This window comes from Eleutherodactylus coqui, chromosome 2 (genome assembly GCF_035609145.1).
Source record: "Eleutherodactylus coqui strain aEleCoq1 chromosome 2, aEleCoq1.hap1, whole genome shotgun sequence".
Taxonomy (NCBI): Eukaryota; Metazoa; Chordata; class Amphibia; order Anura; family Eleutherodactylidae; genus Eleutherodactylus; species Eleutherodactylus coqui.
The window spans coordinates 70,086,003-70,107,436 of record NC_089838.1 but is presented as its reverse complement, the minus strand read 5'-3'; the positions used below and the strand labels follow the sequence as shown (position 1 = coordinate 70,107,436).

Here is a 21,434-nt window from a genome sequence, read left to right as displayed (position 1 = left end):
AAAAATGGTGCTAAAAATGTGATCTTCCTTAAAAACATAGTGTGTGAAAGGACCGTAAACCAATGATGTAATCATTAAAGAAGTGGACTGCAGAACCTGAAAGTTCTTGGAAGTAACAAGAAGTTTTACACTTTCACAACTTTTCATGTTATTGCCTCCTGGATGTCAACTTCAGCAGCTAATCTGATGTAAGATTGGAGGCTGAGCGGGACAGATTATGAAGCTGCAGTGAAAAGAGGAAATTCAGTAAATGCAGGGTTTCGTACTAAACAAGAAGGAAGTGATCAGTAGGAGTGTCTCTGGGAGGGTTCATCTCAATCTGCCGTCTACAGTTACACAAACCCAACTGTGACGAGTCTACCTGGTCCTCCAAGACTCTTGAGGGACACTTGAAAGCTCCGTCTTGTGTGCAGCATCAGTGCTCCAGGCTGAGCGGGTCTGGTCAGCATGTCTCCCTGGCAGAGGACTGTCAAAGAGAGATATGGAGTTGGTGAGTTGAACATGGATTTCTAAAATCTTGTACTTTTTGCTTTCAGAACAGGAAGGATGTGGCAGGTGCAGAGTCATGATGTGAATAGCGATCAGTCATTAAAAAGTGCATTAAGCTCTAGTTCCTGCATGAACGGATGCAAACAGAACCAAATTGTGCCGAACGGACCCCATTGACTATAATGGGGTCCGTTCGATTCCTACACCTGTGACGGACAAAAAAGTCATACATGCACAACTTTTTCATCCGGTGGCAAAAGCTCTAATCGGAGCGTCAGATGCAGATGTGAATTGACTCTTAAAAGTTTATATATATATTTTTTTCTGAATTAGCAGGAAATTGGGGAAATTTTTATGTGGGGCATTTATGCTAAAAGAGCAACTTTCACTTATTAAGCAAAATGAGGATATAAGGATATTAAAAGTAGTTCTTCTTTCTAGATTTGTGCTCCCAGATGCTGAACTAGTTGTTACTGCTAGTGAACTGATTATGGAGCTTCAGGAAGAGCATATTGTAGATGTGCTGCCTCTCGTATGATCGGCCAGAAACCATGTGCTCGTCACATTACATGAGCACGGTCTGGATGGGGGACGGCTGCTGCAGGAGCTCTCCACTCAGCGGTGAATGCACAATCCGTCTTCTGGTGAAGTCGTGCTGAAACTTCTAGTCCTACAACATGTTGCACGTTCTCTGCCATGTAGTCACAGTAAGTTACACTTGACTACATCCGCCTCTGCAGATAGAACTTATTATTCTTTTTTTCTCTTCAACTAGATTCTGCTAGCAGATAAAACTCTTATCATGACTATCAAGAAACCGTTTATTCTTTGCTATCTCCATGGTTTTCTTATAGTCAAGTTGCCCTGGGCTAAATGACTTAGAATGATCCTTGCAAAAATTGTAAATACATCAGAATCACAATTTTAAAGGGGTTGTGAAGGAAGGAGCGCCACCCTTGTCCTTTAGCTATGCCTGGTATTGCAGCTCATCTTCATTCAAGTGAATGAGGTTAAACTGCAATGTAATGTAACCCTGGTTGGGGGGCGGGGTTGGAATAATAATCCTCCCCAACAGGCTCTAGCGTTAACCCATATGGGACATGGAGACCTGAGTGGAACAATGGGTGTATAAATGGGTTTTTCGTCAGTGCTTCCACTCAGGACGGGGCCTTTGACATAAGGATCTCTTCCTGAGAATTACCTGTGTATTACCATGAACAGGCAACCAATCCTAAATTCACATTATACAACATCAATATAATTATAGTGAGATTACAATAAAGATCATCACAGCAACTTTATAAAGTCATAATTGGGAATAGCACAGATATACATTGAATATAACAGTCAATGTTTAGACTAGAAGTCCCAATTAATGGTACATAATTATAATATGTATGCAGGGAGTCCCATGCACAATAATGGATCTTGATGCCGGGACCTCTGTAGCTGGTGGAAGATGCAGGCTTTGTCAGAAATAACAGGACAATCCGCTGCATTTCAGGAGACGAGTGAGGATGATGATGATGACTAGAAGCTTCTTCCTCCAACAGGAAGAGAGATGATGATGGAAAGACTAACTGCACTACACTAGGTCCCTAACTCTATCTAGTCTACCAATGATACCAGACCACTACTCTCCCTATGGGCCAGCGATCACCTAATCTGTCCCTATCCCTATACTGGATATCGTCCCTGTCTATATACTAACTAAGGCCTCATGTCCACGGGCCAAAGAAGAATTAAAATCCGCAGCGGATTTTAACTCTTCTGCCCGCGGATCCGCATCCCATAGGGATGCATTGACCACCCGCGGGTAGGCAAATACCCGCGGATGGTCAATAAAAGTGATTTTTAAAAAAAATGGAGCATGAAAAAATCTGGACCATGCTCCATTTTCGTGCGGGTCTCCATTTTCGCGCGGGACGACTCCCGCAGGCTTCTATTGAAGCCTATGGGAGCCGTCCGGATCTACGGGAGACCAAAATCGGAATTTACTCACCTGCTCCGGATCTTCCGTTCGCCACGGCTTCATCTTCTCTCCGTCGCGGCCGTATCTTTTTTCTTCGGGCTGGCGCATCCGCCGGGCCGAAGAAAGAAGATCCGGCCGCGACGGAGAGAAGATGAAGCCGCGGCGAACGGAAGATCCGGAGCGTGCGAGAGGTGAGTTTATTCTTATTTTAAGCGCTCATGTCCACGGGGCAGGAGGGACCCGCTACGGATTCTACATGGAGAATCCGTAGTGGGCCTGATTTTCCCCGTGGACATGAGGCCTAATACACTGATCATACTGTGGGTATCACATAACCACGTATGATCGACCAGAACTACTTAAGATGTAGCGGTTATCAATGGGTCATATTAGTGACCAACACTTCGGACATAAAAGAAATAATCAGCAACAGTAGATGCAGCAGAGTTGAGATCACTAGCTCTGCACAGAAAAACTGAAAGTGGATGGAAAGTAAAGTATCTGTTGCTCTACTATAGTTAACATACTGCACTATATATAAATAAATCTTGTTATTTGTATAGCGCCAACTTATTCTGCAGCGCTTTCAGGTACTTTATTTATTTATTTATTACCCCCCCCACCAAGTTGGGTACTCATTTTACCGACCTCGAAAGGATGGAAGGCTGAGTCAACATTGAGCCGGCTACCTGAACCACACGGGAATGTACTTGCAACCTTCAGGTCGTGAGCGAGAGCTGATAACTATTATTTGGTCACCTGCTAGTATAAAGCAGCCCTCTTGCCTGCAGGAGAGTATCTGCCCAACTGAATAGGGCAGCTTCCCCTTACATCCCCATTAGCTGCAGACTGCCTGTGCTGGAGACCAAACTCCTCCTTTTATATCAACCTTTCAACTCAATCTCTGGGGTTTCCTTACCAGTGTCCAGGGGTTCAAGCTGAACCAACTCATCCCCATCAGGGGGTGTTGGGCAAGTTCATTATAACACATTTCTAAACTCTATAGTAGCAATATTATTATGCAGCAGAATTTTGCAATCCTCTATTTGAAGTGAAAAAACTTGGCATCATTTGCTGTTGTCACATAGTTCTATTGCAGTTGCAATCAGTGGCGAATAAGGGCACCATGGCCCAGGGCTGTTCACACAACTTGTTACCCACCTTTTCCCCCCACACGTAACACCCATGGTTGAATATTCTCTGGCAAAACATTTCCCTTTCCTATCCAATTTGTAGCCTGGTTTTCCTAGGGGGCTTACTCTTTTCTACCGCTGACAACAGCGCTATCTGCTGGCTAAAGCCTGTACTGCATGAGGTGACACATTGGATAGGCTCTGACAGCAGAGAGGCTGACAATTTACAGTAAGAAAACCCTGGCGGACGTCTTCCAACATCGGAGCTGTACAGCCTTAAATCATAATGTCTTAAGACGTCAGACAGTGGATTGGAAAGGGTTAAATAAGCAACCCACCAATAACCACTTGGTGTGAATTTTGGTGTGAATATGCATCAGATTTAACCCCTTCCTTAGTGCATTTTGGTACCAAAAGTTATATCAAAATCCATACTAAATGGTAATAATTTGGGTGGGGATTTGCTGCTGATTTTTCCTCTGTAGAACATCCACAGCAAATTTGCCATGGGTGATTTTGCCTCCCCATAAAAATATATATATATTCTATAGGCAGCCTTCATAATGCGGTGGGCTTAGGCTGCTTTCACATCTGCTTCGTTTGCGGAGCAGGAAAGGGGAATTCCCTGGCCAAACAGATCAGTCTTATGACGGAACCGAACAGCGCCGCACGACCCCATTGACTATAATGGGGTGTGTTCGATTTCAGCTCAGCTGCCCAGCATTTTTCTGGAAGAAAACGTGCTGCATGATGTGCTATTTCTTCTAGTATTTTGTGTCGGGTCTCGGCGGAAACTCAAAACAGAGATGCCAGCGCAGATGTGAACCCAGCCTTAGATACAGCTTTACTGTACCTCTAAATAATAGTTACCATATAATGTACTCAGATTCCGGCTCTACACAGTGATTGCAACGCAGTTACTGTACCTCCAATGATCACAGGTGATGTGGTCTCTGTTTAGAATTTTCCATATTCTGTGGTATTCTCTCTGGGCCCAGACCACCATTGAGATTTGTTCCAGGCCCAACTCATCTCTATATTCTCTCCCCATCCTGTTCCTATAACTCAAATCAACTTTTTAGTAACAAGATGCTCACTGTGGTCCCATTTAGTAATAGTGACCCTCTCTGTGGTACCACTTAGTTGCATAGCCCTCTTTGGCTACAATTAGTAATAGGACCCCCTCTGTGCCCCACTTAGTAATAGTCATCCTCTCTGTGCCCCACTTAGTAATAGTAACCCTCTCTGTATTGCCACTTAGTAACAGGACCCCCTCTGTGGGGCTACTTAGTTACATGGCCCTCTTTGGCTACAATTAGCAATAGGACCCACTCTGTACCCCACATAGAAATAATGATTTCTTCTGTGCCCCATTTAGTATTTGTGAACCCCTCTGTGGCTCCAATTAGAAATAGGACCCCTTTGTGGATCCAGTTAGTAATAGTGACCCCCATTTGTCCTCCTGTGTGCCACATTTAGTAACATGATCCTTTATGGCCCTAATTAGTGTGGTAGAGTGCCTGCCCCCCTTCCTCTGCTAAACCTCCTGCCGCGGGTAGAAGAGGTTAAACGCCTTAGTACACACACAGCCTTTCGTCTCTGTGCAACGATTTCACAGGTACATAGGACGTCATCACTCCTCTGCCCGACACTCACTCTATTCCGAGTACTGGGGCTGGGCAGGGGGCAGAGTAATGGCATCCTGCTATGCACCTGTAAGATTGTCATGCTGAGAGGGTAGGCTGTGAGTGTACTAAGGAGTTTAGGCCTTTCCTCTCCTTATGACCAGAGTTTTAGAAGAATGGATTATAATTGGGGCAATTGTGATGGCCATGTGTGCACCTGAAGCTTCGGGCCCTTCGCGGCTACCCCATTTGCTCTTATTTTAATCTGCCATTGGTGGCAACTCAGCACTCACTTTTTGGGGGGGAAGGGATGTTATAATGGGCAGCTAAAATAGCTGTGAGCCAGGGGTGGATAAATTACGGTAGATGCCAATTAGCCCTTGGCTGTCTGTCCACGGGCACTTTTGCATTGCGTTCCCCGCGTCGATAATCCGACCACGGGGAACGCAGTGCATGCTTTCAATAGCTTTCCTATGGTAAGCGCAGCCCCCAGTCCACCAGTGGAGAATCATTGCGATTCTCTGCTCACTGGCAGATCGCAGCATGCTGCGAATTGCACGATTTTCCGCGGTGAGCCTATGTGTCAGATAGGCTCACTGCGGAGATCCGTCTGCCGGCTCATGCTCCCAGGCGCCGGCTCCCGTAGTGGAGACCTGCCGTGGAATACCGCAATGCGCGTGGACAGGCAGCCCTAGTCTAGGATATTTTTAGTTTTCAATCAGTAAAAGTTACATGCTAACAATGTTTTAGTGGCATTGGCTGCCTGGCTGTGATGATTCTTTGAGCCAAGCTGTAAAGCAGATCTTTTAGGTGACCTATGGAGCAGAGTATGATAGAGTAGGAGATCTGGATATTTAGACATCTGTGATATGGTTAAATTGGCACTTTCATTTCAAAAACTTCATAAATTAATAGTATATGAAAATATAAGACATTGAGATCTCTCTCACTCTCCCCACAGCTGCGGTATGGAATTCTTTATTCCTCGCGGTGATTTAGAATTTCATTGCCGCATCTGTCATATCTGTGACAAGTGCAACAGGGAATTCTTTATTCCACGCGGGGATGAAGAAAACATCTGCTGCATGTGGCAGATGTGTTCTTCATCCCCCCTGGGAACACTGCAGGGGCAACAGGTAAGTATATTTTTATATATATATATTTTTTTACACTAAAATGGTTGTTTTTCAGGGAAGAGCTTATATTTAACCCCTAAACAACCAATGACGTAAGGGTACATCCTTGAGCGTCGGGTATGTATAAAGAGAGGTCATACAGTGCGGGCGTCAGCTGTTTATTACAGCTGACACCCACGGGCAATAGCTTTAATTGGCCATGCGGCCGACCGCAGCTATTAACCCCTTAAATGCTGCTGTCATTTAAATCTCCCGAACAATGCTTGAGTGTCCCGTAGGTCCCCTTCCCCCCCGTGGTGAGATCGGGGGAGCCGTGCAGGTGTCATGGCAGCCAGGGGCCTTCTGAAAGGCCCCAGGGCTGCCTTAGCACACTGCCCATCAAGCCATTCCCATTGGGTGGCTTGATAGACTGCCTGTCAAAAAGCAGTATGATGTAATGCTATAGCATTACATCATACTGCAGGAGCGATCAAAGCATCGCTGGTTGTAGGGGACATAAGAAAAAAATGTAAATCAGAGCAATAAAGTTTTATTTATTGTAAAAAAAAATGTTATAAAAGTTTAAATCACCCCCTTTTGCCATATCTATAATTAAAAAATGTAAATCATAAAATAAAAATACATATTTGGTATCACCGCGTCCATAAAAGTCCAATCTATCAAAGTAGTGCATTATTTTAGCCGCAAGGTGAACATCGTCCGAAAAAAAAGCAAAAAACGCCAGAAATGCACTTTTTCAGTTACTCTGCCTCCCAGAAAAAAGTCGTATGTATTCCGAATTGGTACTAACGGAAACTACACCACATCCCACAAAAAATAAGCCCTCACACAACTACATCGATGGCAAAATAAAAAGTTATTGTGAACAGAAGATGGCAGCAGAAAATAATAAAAAAAAATAAAATGTCTTTGAAAAAAAAAGAAAATAGTACAGTAAAAAAAAAACAATACAAGTTTGGTATGGTAGTAATTGTACTGACCCATAGAATAAAGTTATCATGTCGCTTTTGTTTGTAGTTTGTGTGCTGTAGAAACAAGATGCACTGAAAGATGGCGGAATGTCGTTTTGTTGTTTTTTTTCATTTTACTCTACTTAGAATTTTTTAAAAGTTTTTCAGTACATTATATGGTACAGTAAATGGCACCATTTAAAAATACAACTCGTCCCACAAAAATAAGCCCTCATACAGCGACGTTGATGGATAAATAAAGAAGTTACAATTTTTTTGAAGGGGGGGAGGAAAAAAAAATAAATTGAAAATGGAAAAAAAAAACGGCTTTGTCCTTTAGTGGTTACAGTGGTTGAGTGGTTAAAGCCCTTCCCTGAAAAACAATTAAAGGGGGGCCGGCAGCAGCCTCGGGCGGAACTGCATGCACGCCTGTTTGTGCGCGTACAGGGGTACGCACATATGTATGCACAAAAACACGCTCGTGTGAAGCCACCCTAAGGGCTCATGTCCACGGGCAAAATGTGATTTAAAATCCGCAGCGGATCTCCCGCGCGCGGATCCGCACCCCATAGGGATGCATTGACCACCCGCGGGTAGATAAATACCCGCGGATCGTCAATAAAAGGCATTTAAAAAAAAATGGAGCATGAAAAAATCTGGACCATGCTCCATTTTCATGCGGGTCTCCCGCAGGGACGGCTCCCGTGGGCTTCTATTGAAGCCTATGGAAGCCGTCCGGATCCGCGGGAGACCTAAAATAGGAATTAAAAGCATTTACTCACCCGCAGCGGGCCGCGAAGCTCTGCTCTTCCTCACGGCCGCATCTCCCTTGCTTCGGCTCGGCGGATGTGCCCGGCGCATGCGCGCGGCACGTCGACGACGTGCCGGCGACGTGCCGCCGGCGTCAGGAATTCATCCGCCGGCCGAAAATGAAGATCCGGCCGTGAGGAACAGCTGACCTTCGCCGCCCGCTACGGATATGTAAATGCTTTTAAATTTCTATTTTCAGCGCTCATGTCCGCGGGGCAGGAGGGACCCGCTGCAGATTCTACATGGAGAATCTGCAGCGGATCTGATTTTCCCCGTGGACATGAGGCCTAAGGGCTCATGTCCACGGGCAAAATATGATTTAAGATCCGCAGCGGATCTCCCGCGCGCGGATCCGCACCCCATAGGGATGCATTGACCACCCGCGGGTAGATAAATACCCGCGGATCGTCAATAAAAGAGATTTAAAAAAAAATGGAGCATGAAAAAATCTGGACCATGCTCCATTTTCATGCGGGTCTCCCGCGGGGACGGCTCCCGCGGGCTTCTATTGAAGCCTATGGAAGCCGTCCGGATCCGCGGGAGACCTAAAATAGGAATTTAAAGCATTTACTCACCCGCAGCGGACCGCGAAGCTCTGCTCTTCCTCACGGCCGCATCTCCCTTGCTTCAGCTCGGCGGATGTGCCCGGCGCATGCGCGCGGCACGTCGACGACGTGACGGCGACGTGCCGCCGGCGTCAGGAATTCATCCGCCGGCCGAAAATGAAGATCTGGCCGTGAGGAACAGCTGACCTTCCCCGCCCGCGCCGGATAGGTAAATGCTTTTAAATTGCTATTTTTGGCGCTCATGTCCGCGGGGCAGGAGGGACCCGCTGCAGATTCTCCATTGAGAATCTGCAGCGGATCTGATTTTCCCCGTGGACATGAGGCCTAAGGGTGGTTTCACACGGGCAAGAAAATTGCACAATTTTCGCTTGATGCGTTAGTAAAAAAGCAGTATAGGAAACCAATGATTTTCAATCGTTTCCTTCCCATGTTTTCACTAATGCAATTGTTGAGAGATAAAAGAAATGCTCTATCTTTCTGCGATTTTTTTTCCCCCCATGTTTCCCTATGGAGGCTTCTCCCTGCGTTGCAATGTGGTTTTACATCCGAAAGTCCCAGTGACTTTTGCAATTAGAAATTGTGGTATTTTATCGCAGGCGGCAGCCCCATATGCCCCAACTTGGTAATAATGCCCTTCATATTAAAATAAACTGTTTTACCCACCTGTGCAGCTCCTTTTGCTCCCAGCAGTTCAACCTGCAGTGTTCACCCTCTGTCTGCTGAGTAGAGCAATCATTTGATTGCTGCAGCCAATTTCCAGCTGCAGCTATCATGAGTGCTTGTCACATGATTGCTCTACCAGGAAGTCAGCGGGTGAACCCTGCAAGCATAGACTGCAGTGGCCAAGAGCGGAAGGAGCAACTCAGGGAGTACAACAGGTTTAAGTTTTTTATTTTTTTTTACTTTTAGTGCATTTTACCAAAAGGATTTAAAACTATTTTCGCCTCTCCACTGCCATCAGGACCCCACCGGCCACTGGGAATCTCCCCGTTGGGGTTCAGTGGCCAATTCGTCCCTGCGTATGGCTGCTAAGGCCAGTTACTGCTGCAATGGTCACGTATCAGTACGGCACGTTATTGCTGACAGATCTTAAACACTGGTGATGGACCGCTGGACCAGTAAAGAATGTCAGAAGGTATTTTTTTTTTATAACATTTGCGGTTCTTTTTATTTTATTTTTAACCCCCTATCCTTGACAGTAGCAAATGTTTATGGGTTTCTTCGGAACTTCAGGATATATTGATTGTCATAGGGGAATCTTTGTACGCCATACTTTGCATAACATTTTGGCTACGATACTGTATGCAGTATAATACATGGAGCCGAGCTCCACTTCTACCCTGTCCACCTAGCCTATGGCAGACCTTTTTTAAAAGGGAGGAATACAGCAAAAAATCACTTACAAAGAATAGTCCAACTGTGCCAAGTAATGACATAAAGTTATTATCTCACATTAGAGATAATCTGTCTTGTGATCAGAAATTGCACCAAGATGGGTGGGATTTTGTACTTGATGTACTCTTGCCAAGTTAACAGTGTAAATTCCCTGTTTCAGATCACAGCACCAGAACATACTATCTACAACGAGGCTTTCATGCTATAACTGCAAATTTGTTCTTTATTCTCTTTCTATATTATTGTTCATTAAAAGGATTTTCTAAATGCATTTTTTTTAGATGCATGCTGCTCATGTCCCAGATTAATAGACGACTTTGTGCTCACTCATCCCCGCCAACAGCTCCAGGGCCATCCCTCCGTTAACCCTGCTGGGTCTGTTTATAAACTGCAGAATCAGGCTGTGAATGGTACGTCCCATGCTGCTGCAGCAGCCAATCATAGACTTCACCGGTTGACCGCTGAGGCCCGCGTTTGGCTGCAGAAGCCTGTGATGTCCCATCTATAGGCTGACAGCCTGTAAATACAGCACCGGATGGGAGAATGTAGAGCTGTGGGAACCCAGGATGAGGGAGCATAGGCTCGTCTAATCTGAAGCATGGGCAGCTGTATCTACAAAAAAACCCAAATTTATCTTTATTTAGCTCTGTTCATATCTCGTTATGCCCTTATGTTTGGCCTATGCACTCAGAAAATCTCCTGACATATGCCCCTAATATAACACTCCAATATTTGTATCTGTATTTTTTGTGACATACTCAACTGTGCTGTTTGTAGTGAGAAAAAAAAAATGGCAATGCATTCTACTCTAATGTATACCAAGAGGACATTCTTTGGCATACTTTAGATCAGTTGAAGCTTATGGAAATATTTGATACATGAGAGTATTCTTAGTTCACATGCTGAACCTATAGTAAAAATGATGTGCGAACATAGCCTTAAATGTATTGTTGTGGATCGAACCTGCGCTCTAGTCGGTGGCTCTCCCTATTGAGCCATCCCGCCTTGGACAGTTTCCTTGCATGATTCTAGCCTTGTTCTGTTTCCTGCTAGTCTAGCTCCCAGTCAATATTCAAGATTCACCTCCTACCTGCTCCTCCATACTGTGAATTAATATACCTGTTACCGACTTCTGGCTTTCCTTTTGACAATCCTACTCGCCTCCTCCATTTGTATTGCGATACTGAGATCTTTTGATACCAACCTCTGTCTCCTCTAGTGATAACACTACCCACCTCCTCCATTTGTACTGCAAACAAACCTCCGTTGCTGACTCCTGACTCGTCCCTGACGACTCTCTCCAGACCTGCGGCTGCCACACCTGGGGCCCCAACCCAGTGCCTGAAACCACTGCATTTATCTCCTGCAGTGTGGTTCAAGTTTGTGACTTAGAGTCCACAAGACAAGTGCAGCTACACAAGTCTATTTATTATCTAGCTGTGGCTTAATCATATATTTACTAATTCACATGCTAACTTACAATCCATATCTTCTGACTGCTCATTGATTTTGCACAGGACGGTGTACTACTAGGGTCTCCCAATAGCCAAAGTTTTCAAGGTTTACATCAGCTATTTCACATTCACACTTTATAAATTCATTATATGGCCAAACCTATGTGGACGCTATATGGTGAAATGCATGTGTACACTTGACCATCACACCCAGAGGCGTAACTTGAAGCTCCTGGGCCCAGGAGCCTTAGGGGGCCCATGAGGCCTCTCTTCTCCATATAGGGAGCCCAGTACTATGAATAAAGCATTATAGTTGGGGCCCTGTTACAGGTTTTGCATTGGAGCCCAGAAGCTTCAAGTTATGTCTCTGTGCAGCATGGTTTAGGTATGGGTACAGGTACAGATACAAATAAAGGGGGGGGGGGCAGCTCACCTTTTGCATCTTTTGCCCCTGCTGAGCACCTCAGCCAATCACATTCAGCTCTTTCAGCAGGTGGGGATTTTAAATCCCAGCCTGCTGATAGATCAGCACCACAGAGCAGGGGACAGCAGGAGAAGACGTGGCTGAGCCTCGGCAGCTGAAGCAAGGTGAGTATCTCTTTTTTTTTTTTTTTAAGCACTTTTACTGGATTTTCAGGGAAGGGTTTATATTTAAAGCCCTTCCCTGAAATCAATTGACGGGGTACCAGCAGCAGAATCCTCTACTGCAGCTGTCATGTGTGCCACCTGCAGTAGAGAATTGAAGAATTTCTCTGCTGCATCTGTCACAGATGTGGAAGATGTAGCAGCAGGGAATTTTTAACAAGCGGGGATGAAGGAAATATCTGCCACATGCGGCAGATGTGTTCTTCATCCCCGCAGGGGTCACGGCAGCGGCAGACAGGTAAGTTTATTTTTTATTTTTTTTACACTAAAATTTTTGTTTCAGTGAAGGGATTATATGTAAAGCCCTTCCCTGAAAAACAATGCAGGGGTGCTGGCAGACCACTGTTTTCAATGCAGCCACAGTTCCATTGGAAACAATGCACGGACCTGCATTCACAAGTGTTTTTGCACGCATATGGGTGCGCACTTGTGTACGCACCTATGTACGCACAAAAACACGCTCGTGTGAAGCCACCCTCACAAAGGCACAGTCATGCTGTGAAAGAGAACGCCTAGCTGGGGGCACCTCAGGCAGAATTGGACATAGACTTACCACAGGTGGGAGATCGCAAGGCACAGCATTGGCTCCTCTGGCACACCACTTTGATCCAAAAATGCTGAGCAAATGCTAAGCCCTTCTCAAGCCTTGGTTCATAGCTTCATCAGGTATGAACCATAACGTTACTCAAACTCAACAGCTTTTATTTGAGAACGGCACACTGGTTAGCGCCTCTCTGGTCAATCAGGTTCTCTTGGTACCAGTCTTGAGTAATGGAAGGTGCAGACTTTTGGTAAGGAACACAAACACTATCAGATCAACTGCGTCAGCAACGCTGGTCTCCAAGACCTTTCAGCGGACCTCTGGAGATTAGCAAATTCCGTTCTGCTCATACCATGAACAACTCATCACTGCACTACATTTCCACTATTTGCAGACATTCATCCTTTCAGCTATTGCCTGGTAGCATCCAGATCCTCCCCCACAGTTCCTGCTCTGTACCATAACGGCACTCAGAGCCAGCACCTGGGGACCCCAAAAATTAAAGAAACTGTTTTTATAACAAATTTTTGTTAAACAAACAGGGCCTTCAAAACCCCATTACACTGGATCAGCTAAGGGTCTTCCCCAAGCTATTGAAAGTCAAAAGCATGCAATTGTTTAAAATATCTTTGCATGCTGTAGCATTACCATTACACCTGACTGGAAACAATAGGTGGTTATTTACTTAGACCGGCATTGCATACACCAATCTAAAGGTGCCTATTGAGCCTTGTGTGGCGCAGAGTGTAAGCTCTCGCCTACGACCTGAAGGTTGCAAGTTTGATCCTTGCATGATTCAGGTTTCCAGCTCAAGGTTGACTCAGCCTTCCATCCTTCCAAGGTCGGTAAAATGAGTACCCAGCTTGGTGGGGGGTAATAAGTAATAATTACCTGAAAGCGCTGCGTAATAAGTTGGCGCTATACAAATACCAAGATTTATTTATTTTATTTAAAGGTGCGTTTAGACAGAACGATTATTGTTCCAAAACTCGTTTAAATGAACAAAAATGAACGATAATCGTTCATCTTAAACGTGAGGCAATGACTGAACTTATCGCTTGCTTTTCGTTCGTTATTCAGTTTCGTCTGACATAAAAATCATCATTGGCTCATTTACTTCTGCGTTTAAGCACTCCCCGCTCGGTGATTCATTTAGGAATGTAAAACACTGAACAAGAGCTGAACAATTCTCAACAATGATCTGCCTGTCTAAAAAGGCTGCACAAGCGTGTACGATCTGGGGGTAATGTCACCAGCTCGCTTGGGTTAACGAGAAAGAATCATGCAGTTCTTGTTGTGAATAAGTAAGGGCAGCGCCTGATTAGGAGCAGCAAATGTATGCAGAGGTGGAAGCCCCTTAAAGGGGTTGTCCCGCGGCAGCAAGTGGGTCTATACACTTCTGTATGGCCATATTAATGCACTTTGTAATGTACATTGTGCATTAATTATGAGCCATACAGAAGTTATAAGAAGTTTTTTACTTACCGGCTCCGTTGCTAGCGTCCTCGTTCCCATGGAGCCGACTAATTTTCGCCGTCTAATGGCCAAATTAGCCGCGCTTGCGCAGTCCGGGTCTTCTTCTGTTCTCAATGGGGCTCCGTGTAGCTCCGCCCCGTCACGTGCCGATTCCAGCCAATCAGGAGGCTGGAATCGGCAATGGACCGCACAGAAGCCCTGCGGTCCACGGAGGGAGAAGATGCCGGCGGCCATCTTCAGCCGGTAAGTAAGAAGTCACCGGAGCGCGGGGATTCAGGTAAGCGCTGTGCGGATTTTTCTTTAGGTCCCTGCATCGGGGTTGTCTCGCGCCGAACGGGGGGTTGAAAAAAAAAAAACCCGTTTCGGCGCGGGACAACCCCTTTAATACATTTTTTTCATCGGCTGCACTTCCGTGTGACAAATTAAAACATGCTCTGGCTAAGAGCTGGAGTAAGTTACCCTTATCCTAGTTTTTGTCTTTGTTTGCCTTATGTGTTCATGTTCCAATTTTGTTTACTTGCCATGTGTCTGGGGGACTGCTGTAGGAAGGGTAGCTGCCAAACACCTGCAGCATTACTGGTTGTCAAGATATGGATATTTCTTGCATCCACTTGGGAGGAGGAGACCAGCATTAGCATAGGCCCATACAAAGCGTGATGTTGATGTAGGATCAGCAGTACGACATTGAGAACTGTGCCATGGCACTGCTACAGGGAGTAGTGTTGAACGAACATTTGAAAAGTTAGGTTCAACTGGATGACTAAATTTCAGCAAAGAGCTTGGTTTTGTCAAAATTAGTTTTAATCAAACCGCAACTTGACCATTACCCCTATAACCAGGAACCACCTGTACTACAAACGGTAGCCCTTCTTATTGAGCCATCAGCTCTTTGGACAGTTTCTTTGCATACCTGTTGCCTTGTTCCCAGATCTTATTAACCCAGCCCATATCCTAACTCCACCCAGCTCTTGAATAGACTTCCTATAAAAGCCTTGCCCTGCCATTGCACCAGCATGTGATTAATCTGCTTCACAGCATGGTTTAATCCAGCAGCATGTTGCCTGCTTCTCTGCTATTTCTGCAAGACCTCCTGATATTGACTTCTGGCTTCCTCTCTGACTCCGTTACACGCCTCTTCCCTTGTACCGCGAATTGTGACTTCCCATTGATGACTTCTGACTGTTACCTGCCTCATCCCTTTGTACTGTGAACCGAGACTTCCCGTTGATGACTTTTGACTTACTCTTTGACTATGTTACCTGCCTGATCCATTTGTACTGCAACCAGATTTCCTGATAATGACTCCTGACTTTCCTGACTACTGACTTGCACGGCTACTATACCCACGGCTCCTATGCAGCACCAGTAAGACGTTACAGGTGTATAGCACTGTCTAAGAACCATTACAGTTCATTCTGTTCTTATCCTTCTTCTCCTGCTTATTAAATGTATGTACTATATAAAGAGAGGTGATAATGAAAAGAAACTCTCGTAAACCGAAAGAGAAAATACAAACTCCATGCAGCTGTTGTCCTTGGTCAGATTTGAGGACTGACCTCCTTCTCTACCTCTCCCCATAGTGGCCTAGTGGTTAGCATTGTTGCCTTGCACTGCTGGGATCCTAGATTTTAAAATTGACAATGTGCATCATTTGCATGGAGTTTGTATGTTCTTCCTGTGTTTTTGTGTTTCTTCTTTATAACAACAAATTACCTTCTATATATATAAAGCCCTGACTCACTGACTCACTGACTCACTGACTCACTGACTCACTGACTCACTGACTGACTCGCCAAAAGTTCTCCAACTTCCTGATGTCGTAGAAACATGAAATTTGGCACATGCATAGATTATCTCCAAAATAGGAAAAGTAATTGGGTCCCAACTCGATTATTCAATTCTAGCGCAAAAGAATTGGCGTCAAAATTTTACGTACGTAATCTAAATCTGTCACTTTCCAATGTCATAGAAACTTAAAATTTGGCCCGAGCATTGATTATGTCATAAATTGGAAAAGTTAATGGGTCCCAACATGATTATTCAATTCTATGCGCAAAAGAATTAGCGTCCAAATTTTACGTACGGAATCTAATTCTCTCACTTCCCGGTGTTCTAGAAACTCGAAATTTGGCAGGAGCATTGATTATGTCATAAATAGGAAAAGTTAATGGGTCCCAACTCGATTCTTCAATTCTATGCGCAAAAGAATTAGCGTCCAAATTTTACGTACGAAATCTAATTATCTCACTTTCCGGTGTCATAGAAACGTGACATTTGGCACGAGCATTGATTATGTCATAAGTAGGAAAAGTTCATAGGTCCCAACTCGATTATTCAATTCTAGCGCAAAAGAATTGGCAGCAAAATTTTACGTGCGGAATGTAATTTTTTCACTTTCTGGTGTCATAGAAACGTGAAATTTGGCACGAGCATTGATTATGTCATAAATAGGAAAAGCTAATGGGTCCCAACTCCATTATTCAATTCTATGCGCAAAAGAATTAGCGTCCAAATTTTACATATGGAATGTAATTTCTTCACTTTCCGGTGTCATAGAAACGGGAAATTTGACACGAGCATTGATTATGTCAAAAATAGGAAACGCTAATGGGTCCCAACTCGATTATTCAATACTAGTGCAAAAGAATTGGCGTCGAAATTTTACGTGCGGAATGTAATTTGTTTCACTTTCCGGTGTCATAGAAACGGGAAATTTGGCACAAGCATTGATTATGTCATAAATAGGAAAAGCTAATGGGTCCCAACTCGATTATTCAATTCTATGCGCAAAAGAATTAGCGTCCAAATTTTACATATGGAATGTAACTTTCTCACTTTCCGTTGTCATAGAAACAGGAAATTTGGCACGAGCATTGATTATGTCATAAATAGGAAAAGCTAATGGGTCCCAACTCCATTATTCAATTCTATGCGCAAAAGAATTGGCGTCGAAATTTTACGTGCGGAATGTAATTTCTTCACTTTCCGGTGTCATAGAAACGGGAAATTGGGCACGAGCATTGATTATGTCATAAATATTAAAAGCTAATGGGTCCCAACTTGATTATTCAATTCTATGGGCAAAAGAATCAGCGTCCAAATTTTACGTACGGAATCTAATTTTCTCACTTTCCGGTGTCATAGAAACAGGAAATTTGCCCCGAGCATTGATTATGTCATAAATAGGAAAAGCTAATGGGTCCCAACTCGATTATTCAATTCCGTGCGCAAAAGAATTAGCGTCCAAATTTTGCGTACAGAATCTAATTATCTCACTTTCCGTTGTCATAGAAACGTGAAATTTGGCACGAGCATTGATTATGTCATAAGTAGAAAAAGTTCGTAGGTCCCAACTCGATTATTCAATTCTAGCGCAAAAGAATTGGCGTCGAAATTTTACGTGCGGAATGTAATTTTTTCACTTTCCGGTGTCATAGAAACGTGAAATTTGGCACAAGCATTGATTATGTCATAAATAGGAAAAGCTAATGGGTCCCAATTTGATTATTCAATTCTATGCGCAAAAGAATTAGTGTCCAAATTTTACGTACGGAATCTAATTTTCTCACTTTCCGGTGTCATAGAAACGTGAAATTTGGCACAAGCATTGATTATGTCATAAATAGGAAAAGTTTATAGGTCCCAACTCGATTATTCAATACTAGCGCAAAAGAATTGGCGTCGAAATTTTACGTGCGGAATGTAATTTTTTTTCACTTTCCGGTGTCATAGATAGAAACGTGAAATTTGGCACAAGCATTGATTATGTCATAAATAGGAAAAGCTAATGGGTCCCAACTCGATTATTCAATTCTAAGCGCAAAAGAATTAGTGTCCAAATTTTATGTACGTAATCAAATTCTCTCACTTCCTGATGTCATTTTATATAAAGGAAACGTCGCATGGTTACCTCCCCGTGGTGTTTCCTGGGTAACGCAGAGAACTATGCAAAATGGTGAACATATGTTTTTCCTCGGTATCTCTAAAGTAACCACGACTTCTTAAGATTTTCCGTGTGAACACCAGATAAATACCAGTACCAAATTAACTCGGGCGAAGCCGAGTATATCAGCTAGTTATTTATATGGCACATTTATTTACGGAGAAGAAAAAAATAGTTTTAGTGGGTTTGGTGGAAAAGAACTGTCCAAGGTTTGGGTTTGCACTGAAACAAACATTTAACAAAGTTTGACCTGAAACAAGGTTTAACTGTTTCACTTTGGTCAACACTAGAAGGGAAGCGTTAAAGGAGGTTATATCAGAAGGTGGTCACAACAATTAAGGGTAAAGCAGATCTGATTGCATGGGAAGACAGATGGGCCTGCTATGAGTACTGGAATGGCAGTAGTCCCAATCCCACGAGATGAGCCATATAGAAACGCCTGAAATACAGTGAAGAAAGAAGTGAGGATATCTATCTGTTGTGAGAGAAGAGAGGAAGGACTCCTTTATTTTGCCAGCAGAGAGTAGGTATCCTCAATTGCATGGGCTTTGATCGGAATTGTAACTGCCCCATTGGGCTTTGTACCATTCTGTAGCTTGCAGTACAGTATTCATATAATGTGCATTTTTGGGGCCATGTTAGGTAGTGGGCCATATGAAAGGTAATGGCATAGTGGAAAAAGAAACCCCGGGAGACACAGAGTGGTTCCATTCAAACTGGTTGGTGCACCACTGCAAATGACATATAGGAGGGGCAAGCTGTGGCAGAGTTTAGCCCCTGAGAAACTCACAGTGGAATAGTAGGACAGGTTGTATAGCCTACAGCCACTTTGGCACAACTTGAACTGGTGGGAACTTTTACACAGGTTGTTCCTGGTTTTAGGGGTTCCCACCTATTTCCAGAAAGCTATTGTACTGCAACATCTGTGTCTTATGTCCTATTTAGACAGGACGACAGTCATCTAAACAACTGCACGAGCGCTGACATCTACTCCAGATTGTCAGCATTTGTGCAGAGTGTTTAGACAAGCAGATCACCGCGATCCAGTAATGATTTTCATGCTGGTTAAAACTGAGCGACCATCGAATTGTAAAGTAACAGTGCACGATGGTTGTGCAATTAGACACAACTTTTATTGTGCAAATTTGTTCTTTTGAACAACGTTTGCGCGATAATCATCCCATGTAAATGGCCCTTTACTCAAGAGCCCCTCTTACAGGCAAATCCAAACTCAGAGTGCTCTTTTTAATTCTATGGCAGCATGGCATTGTAGATCATTTCAGAAGTCTAGTTAATTGACATATAAAGTATTCCTCTTATGATTCGAGCCTCGAGAGGTGGAAAGTGTTAAGGCAGCAGAAATGCAGTCTTAAGCTCTTACTCACAACCTGAAGGTTGCGGGTTCAATTCCTGTTTGGTACAGGTAGCTGGCTCAAGGTTGACTCAGCCTTCTATCCTTCCTAGGTCGGTAAAATGAGTACCCAGCTTGCTGGGGGGGTGGGGGGATAAATGATGATTGAATGCAATTGCAAACCACCCTGCAAAAACAGTCTGCAAGAAAACGTTACGATGTGACGTCACCCTAGGAGTCAGTCATGTCTTGGTGCTTGCACCAGGGGACCTTACCTTATGATTCAGATCATCATATCTGAAAATATGCAGATGTTAGGAAATTGCTGAATCAGGTAGGATAGGATATAGTAATATAACTGAAGCACTACCTGACTACTATTCATGAGGTCCTGGCTATCATCTCTAGTACTATACAAATTATGTCTTCTGATAATCTTTGCTTTTAATATTCATGCTTTAGGAAGTTCATTGATCAGTTCATCAACCGCAGTAAGATGCAATTTCTACATCTCTTCCGGTATGCTCCTTAATGAACAGTTGGTGGCTGTGGTAATGTGGAGCATAAAGAGTTGGTGAATGTAGGCTTGCAGCTTGGTATGAGTCATGTTAGCTGTTGAAATGAAATGTATTCACAGTCCCCAGTAGCCAAACTGCATCTGCATGGAGTTAAGCAAAGGTTATTATGTTGAAACACAGGGAGAGCGTTCAAACTCTTTGAAGAGGTTGTCAGATTTGAACCTAGAATCCCAGCACGGCTAGGCAGCACTGCTAATCACTGAACCACAGGTGGGAAGGATCCACCACTACTGATGAAGGTTGAGTCTGAACTTAAATTTGTCAAATTAACCAAAGTTTTAAAAGTTTGCTCAACTCTACACACAGTACATACATTTAATATATGAGCAGCTCCTAGAGTAAAAATTTGATAATTGGGCATCTTCCGGACTGCCCATGTGACAGAATATCAGATATTTTGCATCAGTGGACAGCCACTTACACCCAGCCTTTTCCTGAAAATCATGATGTCCCTGACAGACTAGCCTGTTGATGCTTTAGTGCCATCACATTAATGCCATTCTGATGCACCAGCCCACACTAATGTGTTTCTTGCAGACTGCCCTATAATCATCAGAAGTTATATTGCCATCAATGAAGATTAGAGATGAGCGAGCATACTTGTTAAGGAAAAATACTCAAGCAAGTATTGTCCTTTTCTAGCACCTGCCTGCTCATCAGAAAAGATTCGGGTGCCGGCGGGGGTGAGCGGTGGGTTGCGGGAATGAGCAGGGGGGAGCGGGGGGGGGGGGGGGGAGAGATCTCTTTCCCGTTCCCCTCTGCTCTCCCCCGCCGGTACCCAAATCTTTTCTGACGAGCAGGCAGTTACTCGAAAAGGACGATACTCGCTTGAGTATTGTCCCTTAATGAGTATGCTTGCTCATCTCTAATGGAGATCTTTTAAGTGGCACAGCTCAAACAATATGGCACAGCCACAGACTATTGTTCTTCTTCTTCTGAACTTTTTTAATAGACCCTTCATATCACTCAGGATAAGATCTCTGCCATGCACCAAACCCCTATATGTCCATCAGCATTCCAAATTGTGACATGTAATTCTAATGGTAGAATGGTATGAATCTGGCAGAATCTAATGCAGATTTTACTTCTAAAAGCTGCAGTTAAGCCATGTATTCCTGCTGCGTATTTTACCGTGGATCCACATGCAAATTTAGCCTTGTGAATAGGCACAATCTGTGCGGAATTCCTGACGTGATTCTGCGTGGATCCATGTTAAGAAGAGACATGTAACTTCTTGATGTGGAGCTGCGTAAAATTCTATTAGAAATTCCACATGCAGATTTTCCCAATTCAGAAGACTAAATCCATGTGTGGATCCAAGGCAAAATACTTGGCAAAAATATGCAGCTTAGCCGCAAATTTCTGCCGCG

General features: G+C 43.9%; 1 protein-coding gene across 2 annotated transcripts in view; it reads left to right on the top strand.

The window, feature by feature from the left end:
• The first annotated feature begins 356 nt into the window (after positions 1-356).
• Positions 357-21,434, top strand: part of DOCK2 (dedicator of cytokinesis 2) — a 677,690-nt gene continuing 656,612 nt past the window's right edge. For both annotated transcript variants that reach the window (XM_066591098.1, XM_066591097.1), the window contains exon 1: positions 357-490. In XM_066591098.1, the coding sequence (XP_066447195.1) occupies positions 448-490 (43 nt within the window). In that variant the 5' untranslated portion in view covers positions 357-447. The remainder of the gene's footprint in view (positions 491-21,434) is intronic.